General features: G+C 37.2%; 1 protein-coding gene across 2 annotated transcripts in view; it reads right to left on the bottom strand.

Moving 5' to 3' along the window:
• The window catches only part of LOC135218651 (cystinosin-like), a 203,464-nt gene that overhangs the window by 112,684 nt on the left and 80,564 nt on the right, over positions 1-10,216 (bottom strand). For both annotated transcript variants that reach the window (XM_064255095.1, XM_064255096.1), the window contains exon 8: positions 4,893-5,010. In XM_064255095.1, the coding sequence (XP_064111165.1) occupies positions 4,893-5,010 (118 nt within the window). The remainder of the gene's footprint in view (positions 1-4,892; positions 5,011-10,216) is intronic.

Here is a 10,216-nt window from a genome sequence, read left to right as displayed (position 1 = left end):
CACTTGAAGGCCACGAAAAACCTCTTTAAAGAAACAGCCAGATTTATATAGTTTGTCTAATTATTCTATTGACTTTATCATCTAAATGCACAATACATTTGAAATGGTCTTTCTTAATTATTGGAACTTGGTTTAATCATTAAGGAAATTTCTTTAAAATTAAAGACCCGATACCAACAAGCCTTCAGTCCAATCTGATCTATAAATGGCAGTCCAGTAGTTGTGATCCCACTTACGTTGGAAAAACTACCAGATCAGCCTGGATGAGATGGTTTGAACACCTTGGTAGGTCATTTCGTGCAGACAATTACCTTTCAAGACCTAGTTACAGTGCAATTAGAGAACACAGCGAGGAGACTGGTCACCCTTTACATATTCAAGATAAATCCTTCATTGGCTAGAAATGTGGGTGTAACCTCACTTTTGTGTTTGTAGTCTGCATTCTGCTGGTTTGTATATTGACTTAGTGCATTTACTGTTCCTTTGTACCATCCGATTTTGTGACTTAAATGTGCATTCTGCTTTATTTTATTTTATTTACTCAATTGTTTCATTAGCCACTTTTAAAATTTTTTTTTAAATTAGCCATCTTTTAATGTACTCTTATAATTTTTTACATGTCATTTTGCTGCATTATTGTGAATTTGATTGCAAGAACTATAATGTCATTCATTTTAATTTACTAGGTTGATAGCGAGTAATAGTACTGCTCGAAACATGTCCCAATAAAATTGTAAAAATGCTGTTCCGGGTTTTGGCCTTGATGTCCTAACTGATATGTAGTTGGCGCTTCCCTTCTGGTGTTTCAATTGCTATCTTCTTCTTTGCCTTCAGCTTTTCCCATTTCTGTATGGGGTTGCTGTTTCTAGTCAGCCTCCTCCATCTTCCTCTGTCCTGTACATCTAATCCTCTTAGACCCTCTTCCTTCATGTCATTCAGTAAGTTATCTTTCCACCTGAACTTTGGCCTTCCCCTCCCTCTTCTTCCCTTCACCTCCATGTTCACAACCCTCTTCCATACGTGTTCATCTTCTCTCCTCATAACATAACCAAACCATTTCAATCTTCCTTCCTGAGCCTTTTTTTAAACCTTTAATACTTTGACTATCCCCGTGATCAATTCATTCCGGATCTTATTTCTTTTTGTGACACCACACATCCACCTCAGCATTCTCATCTCGGCCACTTCCATTTTTCTTTCTTGTTCTTTATTTATTGGCCAAGTCTCTGCCCCATAGAGTATGGCTGGTCTAACTACGCTTTTATATAACTTTCCTTAACTTTTGCACTGATCCTCCTGTCACAGAGTATCCCTGATGACTTTCTCTAATTCATCCATGCACACTGAATTCTATTACTGACTTCCTCATCAAGCCTTCCATTCTCACTTATAACAGAACCAAGATATTTGAAGGAGCTAACCCTCTTTATGTCTTCTTGGCCCAATTTCACCGTTCACCGCCATTCCTCTCCACCTGTCCACATATATCCTGTCTTTGTTCTGCTAATTTTTAAACCTCTATTCTCAAATTCTTCTCTCCATCTTCCTAGCTTGAGTTGAGCACCTTTTCTTGTTAGATCAGTCAGCATAATGTCATCAGCAAACATTGCATACCAAGGCACCTCTTCTCTAAATTCCGATGTTATAACATCCATCACAATATCAAACACGTAGGGACTAAGGGCTGAACCCTGGTGGAGACCAACTTTCACCTTAAACTTCTCCATAGTTCCAACAGTGCTTCTTACTTGCGTGGTTGCCTCTGCATACATATCTTCCATTATTCTGGCATACTTTTCAGAAACTCTCTTCTCTCTCAAGCACCTCCATACTTCCTGCTAGGTGTTTCAATTGCTACATATATATATATATATATATATATATATATATATATATATATGTATATATATATACATATATATATGGTATATATATATGTATATATATATATATATATATGTATATATATATATATATATATATATATATATATACATACATACATACATATGTGGGTGTGCGTGTGTGTGCGTGTGAATCACACATCACCACAGGTGAAAAAAATGAGTGGGTGTTAGGTCCTGGCCGGTTTCGACTGTATTTCCAAGCCACTGATGAAAGGCTGCTACATAGTGTTAAAAATCACAATATATAAACTACAGAGACGGTACAGACAAACATGCACAACCATTTGGGACCAAGAGTCCACACCTAACAGATGTCAAAGGGGATGCAGTGAAAAATCTCATTGGTACTAGTGGTAGACATCACAATATATGCTCAAGAGACAGCACCAACAAGTATACAGAATGCTGGAGACTACAAATCCACACGTGACGGGTATCAAGGGAGTGCGCGAAAAAGTGCTTTAGTACTGGCGACCCCAGTACTATCTTTATAAATATGATAATCCTTTTTTCAGGCTTGCCTGCTGCCTTCTTTAAAATTTAAACATTTTACAAATTTCTTTTGAAATGACAGGATGAAGTTTATACATTCCTTGACTGATTCATATGACCATAACTTTCTTTTCGAAAGCTAGATTCAATGCTATTTCTTTCCAATCCATTATTTGAATAATCCATCTTTTTTGCCTCTTCCCAGTTGATAGTATGATTGTTCTCATTGAACTGTACAAAAATTCCACGGTTCACTGAGCACATATTTCATGCTGTTCTATTCTCTTTTCTAGTGTTTTACCAGATTGCCTGGTGTAAAAATTGTCACAAGACTTACAGTGGAGTTTTATGTAGAGGGTTCATATAGTAAATACATGTTTCAGTGTTTTCTTTTTACTAAATATGACATTAACTACAAAATATTATTGGTAGTAGAAGCAAATTATTTTGTGCTGTCAGATTCTTTTTTGTTTTGATGCAGAATCTATTCCGCTTCTAATGCATGGTCTAATACTCAAACAGGACATTTCAATTTATGACCTGTATTCCTAACCTTATCTATTTCATCATCAATGTATTCGGGGTTGCTTATAATACTTACGTTACGCTCTTAAAAACGTAGATGTAGACACTGATTTCTTAATCTTATTGCTCTGAGCAAAATAAAAATGCTAGACGGAAGAAATATTAGCAGGCGTTCTGAAACACTGTATTGAAACCCATTACTATTTCTATGTATTAGGCAATCTATAGTGAAATTAGTTGAAGGTACTAATTGATTTAATTTGTGAAGAAAGTTATTTGCATTTTCTATCCTTAGTCATACACAAATTATATCGTCAACTTACCTGAACCATACAACATAGCGTGCAATGAATTTGGTTAATTCGCATTTTACTTTAAACAAATTCATATACAAGAGACAGAGGGTTATCTATCGCCTTGGTTTGATAAATGTGAATTTCACTTAGATGTTTTGAAAATGTAATTCTTTTGTAAGATCTTAGTCCATTTTGTTTGCCATATGTCTAAAAGCATGTCAATATGATTTTCTAAGAGCTTGTATGTTATCTGTTTATTTGAGATATTTCCTGCCTGCCCAATTGACCAAAATAATGTGCAGCTGTATATGACAGTTTCTGAAAGCTAGAGGCGATTGTATTATATGTGGTAGCCGGAGAAATAGAGGAAGAACCCCCCCCCCCCCCCCCCCCACCCCCTTATAGACCGCTTTTATAAGTAATGATAGGCTTGAATTTCAATAAGTTGTGACTAAGAATCATTAATGGATTTTATATCTTTCACCTACTCTGTATTCTATTAAGCCAGGTACAAAGTGCCTGGAGACTACCGCTACAATACCCCACTTCACACATTGTTTGGTCATAATTTGGCAACCTTGCCAGCATTAATTTTCATGCATGTCCTTCGGCATGATTCCACTATGTAATTCTAAGATTAAGTAGCCTGGGATGACGGAGATAGCAAATATTGTGGAGCTGTGAAGAGAAATGGCGGTTAGAAGACAGAGAAGTTGAGGAATTTGTGACCCAACAGAAGGAAATAGCCCGTGCAGAGCAACATTGTGAAAGAAAAGCGACTGGAAGCTGAGAGGGAGAGAAAGAGCTTATGAGAAAAATTCAAAGAAGAGGAAAGACAAGAAGCTGAAAGAAACCAGGAACATGAATTTCATGTAATATGACTCAGGTCAGAAATTTCTACTGGACCTCCACAGGGACAGGTAAGCAGCACGAGCATCCTTAGGGTCGCAGCTTAGCCCAAGTCACCCAGTTTTAGTGAGAAACTTGGTGTTATGGACACTTTCATCAAGAAAGTTGGCCTAGGAGTGACTGGGTTATTTCTCTCAGTACAATTATATTGGGTAAGGGTTTGAAAGTTTTTCTTTTATAATATGAATTGTGATGAAGCTTTGAATTATGATAGCCTAAAAATGTACTGTTAAAGAGATATTAGATGACTGCGGAAGGCTTTTAAAGGAAATTCCAGGCCACTAAACCAGGACAAGGTGAGACTGCATTTCAGTTTGTAGTTAGTTTACACTGATATTTAAACAGGTGAGGTGAAACGGCTGAATGTAGAAAAGTTGGATGATTTGGCTGATTTGCTCAAAAGGGAACAGTTTGTCAGCACTTTTTCAACTATGGTAGTACTATTCCTCAAGGGAATAGTACCTAGAAACACAGGTGAGAGAATGATCGCTTATTTAAAAATGAGACCTGTCAAAAATGCCGAAGGAACGGAATATCTCCCAGATACCGTATAATCTGCATGCAAGGTGCTACAAAGCTTTGAACTTTATGTCGATACAAAAGTAATGATAATTAAGCATTGTACTTACGTTGGGCCTCTAACAAATATCTGAAAAAGCACCTCAAGTTCATAAGAGAGATGGCATTTACAATTAAGTCATCAGTAACACTTTCCAACTGACAATACTAAATTTATCAAAAGCTACTTCAACAGCATCCTTACCATAATTTGAAGCCAGCATGAACATCTGTATGAGAGAAAGAGATCCTCCAGTGCAGTCTAAAATCACTTGCCAGATGCTCCAGCCTTCTGTACTTTGGACTTTGTAGTTCATGTACAGCTGATCATGAAGTAAAGATAAAACACATCTTTAGCTTAATAATTAAAAGAAATAAAAGCAGGAATTTTGTTCGTAGAATAAAAATACTTAAATGAATAAATAACTAAAACAACAAAGATCTGATCTGCTGTGAGATGGAACTCGGAATAAAAGAGAGCCAACGTTTTCTAGTAATGTCTTGTGGTCGTCGCCCTCCAAACCGTATGCCTTGGTTCATGAGGATCGACTGGCATTTGAACAGAAATTCTTAGGCACCTTCGAGGGGCAGAAATGTAACGTAAGAATACTAGTTCCATGTAGTCACCTGAAAAGCAAGTTTTGTTACGTTACAATTTTTGGAAAAAAAGTACGGGTGATAATGAATAGCACAACTGATCCTCTAGGCGCGAAATAGAATTTGAGCTTTAATAGTAGTGGTATTGGTCACCATACTCACAAATTTAGAGGCAACATTGCTTATCACTATAATTTTACAGTAGTTGTATTTGGTTTTATTGCAAATACTGTTTAACTTCCGCAAAAATGCAACCATTTTGGACTATCTTGCTTGGAAACAACAGAAATTACTTGATGAATCATTTGTATTCCAATACATGTGCAAAACAACAGAGAAAATGTCTTTTTTTGTGAAGGCTATAAAAGCCTGCTGTGTATGCTTCAGCTTTGAAGCTTCATTTTCTGAGGGACTGAAGAATCAACAATAAATATTCGTTTTCTATTTTGATCTTGGGCTTTATGGATGAGGTATTCAAGCGGTTGCTCTAGGAAATACTGACAGGAATTTTGGACAGTAGTAGTAAGTAAAAATAGCAAGCAACATCAACTTCTTCTCGTTGAGCTGTCATTTATGTGATGGCTGTTCTGGTTTCCTTGAGAGTTGCCAATCCCCTTTGTCGCTCTGATATCCTGAACTGATGGTCGATGGGATTAATCCTTGAGGTAAGGGTGTGGTCACCAAAAGTCCGTTGGGCAGGAAACCTAATCTCCAGGTCAGCAGGGTCAATCTTAGCTTCTTTTAATATCAAAGCTCGGCTTATGGGACCCTGCTGACCTGGAGATTAGGTTTCCTGCCCAACAGACTTTTGGTGACCACACCCTTACCTCAAGGATTAATCCCATTGACCATCAGCTCAGGATATCAGAGCGACAAGAGGGGATTGGCAACTCTCAAGGAAACCAGAACAGCCATCAAATAAATGACAGCTCAACGAGAAGAAGTTCCAGAAGACTGCTGGGCCTTGACCCAGGCTAACATCCCAAACATCTCTTGAAAATGGGCCACAGCCTTAAAGTACTCGAGTGTATAGTAAAACTAAATGTAAATACTTAGAAGTAAACAAGTTACAAAGTGATTTTGTGGGTTTCTTTTTCAACCTTCAGAAAAACTGAAAGAAGTTTTTGTTTGGTTAATGATAATAATAATAATGATGATGATGATGTGGGCAAGAACGCTTCTGGCCCAAAGTACGATAATTATATAATGGTAAGCATAATTCGAGTGCTAAAAAATGATAATGAAATGGATGAATTTTTCAATTATAAGACAGCGCACTGAAGGTTTCAACTTTATTTAACCTTGACGTAAGGGCTAATCGAAAGGGCCAAATTTCTAACTGGCCGAGTTTACGCTTTGAGAGAACGAAGTTTAGAAGAGCTTTTTCAAAATAAATTCTTGACGTTTAAAGATATTTTTTGACTGGTGTGTTTGACTGGAGGCCTAAATCACTTATTACCTCGCATAGCATAAGTAAAGTAATTAGGGTCTGCAGTGCACTATAAAAGAAAAAAAGAATTCTAATCAGCCATTTTGTACATTTAAATCCAAAATAATTCTAGCTTGTGGTATTTTGTGAGGGCGTATTTTATTCATCTTAATGTAGTAGGTTGTCTATCGAGATTCGTTAATTGGCTTGAAAAAATCCAGAGCTAGTTTTCGTTCGAGAGGGAAAGATTCGATCGATATTGCGAGACTTTTGGTGGTACATACCATATAGGTACTGTTTGTTACGCAGAAGTCTAGGTTGAGGTCAATACCTTACATTTCCTTTCGTATGTTTTGCATGTGGAAGGAGTCATTCTGCTTAGTCAATTAAGAGGGTTAGCAAACTTTAGTAGCTTCCATGCAAAGAAACAACGCAAATGGAAAAAGTTTATGAGAAAATTAAAACCTGTTAACGTCATGGTAAAATCAGACTTCCTCCATCTTAGATATAGCAACTTTTGGCACAAACGAACCTGGAGCGGTCTTTCACTTCTCGTGTGCTTGAGAGACAACCTGCTTGTCAACTAGAACGGATGCTATACTTGGGGCAGGCATGAAAGAAAGGATTCGCTGAGGATGGAATGAAGGTAAGGGCGACAGACAAGTTCTTATTTACAGGAATATTTTAAAAACCGATTCTCATTTCTTGAACTCTTGGAGGGCGGGAGCTGAGGTATGGATTTTGAACAAATGTAGCCGAGAGAGTCCGATACCCCACGAAAACCATTTTATTTTCTTTCTATTCATTTTTGTGGTTATTATTTGTTTGTTTGTTTTCGTTATGATTAAATCCTAGGGACATTTTATGGTAATCTTTTGCCACTTCCTAATTCAAATAGTTGAAAATGATCCACGAAAGATGAGCAAGGTTCCTCATAATAAGGACACCACGATTCTAAATTCCCCATTCTATCAACACTTCATGTGGGAATCCTACATTAATTCTATTAATAATATCATTAGATATTGTTAATAAAATTAACAACTACAGGTCATCTGAGTCCATTTTGAAGAACTTCCAAACACCTTTCGAAACCCAGCATTTAGTAAATATTCTCTTTATCGAAGAAATGATAGTTAATTGAGTTTTGGAATTCGTGACCAATGGGGTTTGGGAAACCTGGAGGATATGAAATATGTGGCTCCCCGAAAGATGCCATTTGACATTCAGAACAACTCAATCGTTCCACGTTCAGACAAACATTCTTCAGACCGCAGACCTCCAAGTATCTGAAATTCCGAGATATGACTTCTGAAAATGGACTGAAATTTTAACCTGTAAATTGCTTTGTGTCACAGTATAGATTATGACACTGATTATTTTTTTTAATTTTGTGTAGTTCACTCAAGTACCGTTCGTTTACTGCAATTTTGAGAATAGAAGAAACCTTTAATTTTTTTGTTAATGTTTTCGAGTCTCAGATACACTAATTGCTTATCTTTGAGAATTTAATTGTTTAGTAAAATGCTGGAGGAAATTCAGGTATATTTTATTAATTTAACAGTATGGTTATTGTGATTTTACATAATCTGCTTTTTTTCTTTTTTTGAAGAGAGATATTTCCAAGTCGGGTTGACCGAGATTACACAATGTCTACGTTGCTGAAGACTGTGTGGTGTGTATGCAAGAATTTTTCAGAGCTGGAGGTGGTCATATAAGAGCAGCCGATGGTTGGTTAAGAAAACGCGACAGAAGGCAATGCAAGACAAAGAAGGCAAGTCTCTCGTCCCTAGTCGTCTCACGTAGATAGAATAAAGTATTTTCAGTTCAAAGAAAATAATTTTAGCTTTTGCTTCAGGGAAGGAGACATGCCAGGGACACACCACTCCCACGAGGATTTATTGTTATTGTTATCTTGTGGTTTAATGTTGCAGAAAACTTTAAATAAACTTAAGGTTTAAATATATTTCGTGATTTAATCCCATACGGCATAAATGAATTGGAAACTGTCGCTAAAAAAGCACTCCTAACACCATTATGAGATAAAATTGTTGGCTGTGCTCGGATAACTGTAGTTAACTTAATGGCAATGCTGTTGTGTGATTTTACTAAGTTACCCTAAAGTTTACTGTTAATTGTTCAAGTGTATTCCAGTATGGCAACGACTTAGGTAACAAAGTTTGTGGCAGTGGCAAGGGGATTTGTTTGGAAGGCACAGATTTAAGGAACGACAAGGCCTAGCCAGTGCAGAGCGACAAAGAGAAAGACAAGCAGCGAGAGCAGAGCAGACGCTGAAATGCAGAGGAAAGAAGCCACAAAGAAGCATGGACATGAACTTCAAGTGTTAAAACTCAAGTCAGAAATTGGCAGTGGAACTCTGAAGGACTGGTAAGCAGCTCTAGCACTCTGTTCTCACTGCAAAGCTCAATTTACCCGGATTTAATAGTATCAGTTTGCTACTATCAGGTAATGATTTACTCTTTTTTTCCAGTGTAGCCTTGAATGATAATAGAGCATTTTTGAAGAGATATGAAATGACTGAATAGAGATTTAGGAAGAAATTCCCCAAAAATAAACTAGAACAAGGAGACAGTGAATATCAGTTTGTAGTAAGGCTATAGAGATATTTCAACAGGTGACTTGAAATGACTGAATGCAGAAAGGAGTTTGATGGATTAAAGACTTGCTCATTAGGGAACAGTCTTTTTACACCTGTTCAACAGAGGTTCCACTGTTCCTCAGAGAAAGGGTATCAATGGATATTGGTATGATGAAGACACTTGCTAAGCATTACTTAGAAGCTCATTAGATAAACTTGTGGAATACTAGAAGCTAATGAGGTCTAGTGAAGATATCCAGAGACCGAAGGACTACAAAACGGTCACCCAAAAGCAAAGAGACAAACGTGGAGATAGGTGCTTTATGTGTCACAAGCCAGAAAACTAAGCCAAAAACTGTAGGCAAATTGGAAATAAGGGTCATCAAAAGTTTAAGCAAGAGACAGCCAGTGCTCTAATAGTGGAATGACTATGGGAGGTGACCACTATCAAGATTTGTGAAGATGTCTGCATAGCCTAGTTGGAAAACTAAATTGAAGATGGTAAGTTGAAGCTGACAGATGGAGCTGAAATATTCTTGTTTTGTTGGGAGAATGTAGAACTGATGAGCAGAGAAAGAGGCACTATATAGTATAGCAGTTAGTGCAATTTATGTAGGTATGAAGAATTTAATAGCACTGAAATACACATGGTACTAGTGCAACTGAGAACCAAATGCTTGATAGGAAATGGGTCAATACACTTATTGATAGGAGTACCACAGATATGCTTAGATATGTCATTTATGACCTTATTCTTGGGAATATTCCAGGTATAAGGGACAATGAAGAAAGTCACATAGAGAGGGATCTGGAGAAGCAGTGGTTGTGATCAGAGTCTAAGTCTTTAGCAAAGTCCAGCCAGCTTTGCAGCTAAACCCCGCCCACTGCACGCTAGTGATTGGCT

Source organism: Macrobrachium nipponense, chromosome 9 (assembly GCF_015104395.2).
Source record: "Macrobrachium nipponense isolate FS-2020 chromosome 9, ASM1510439v2, whole genome shotgun sequence".
Classification (NCBI taxonomy): Eukaryota; Metazoa; Arthropoda; class Malacostraca; order Decapoda; family Palaemonidae; genus Macrobrachium; species Macrobrachium nipponense.
Note: the sequence above shows the minus strand (reverse complement) of the source record. Positions and strands in the feature narration are given on the sequence as shown.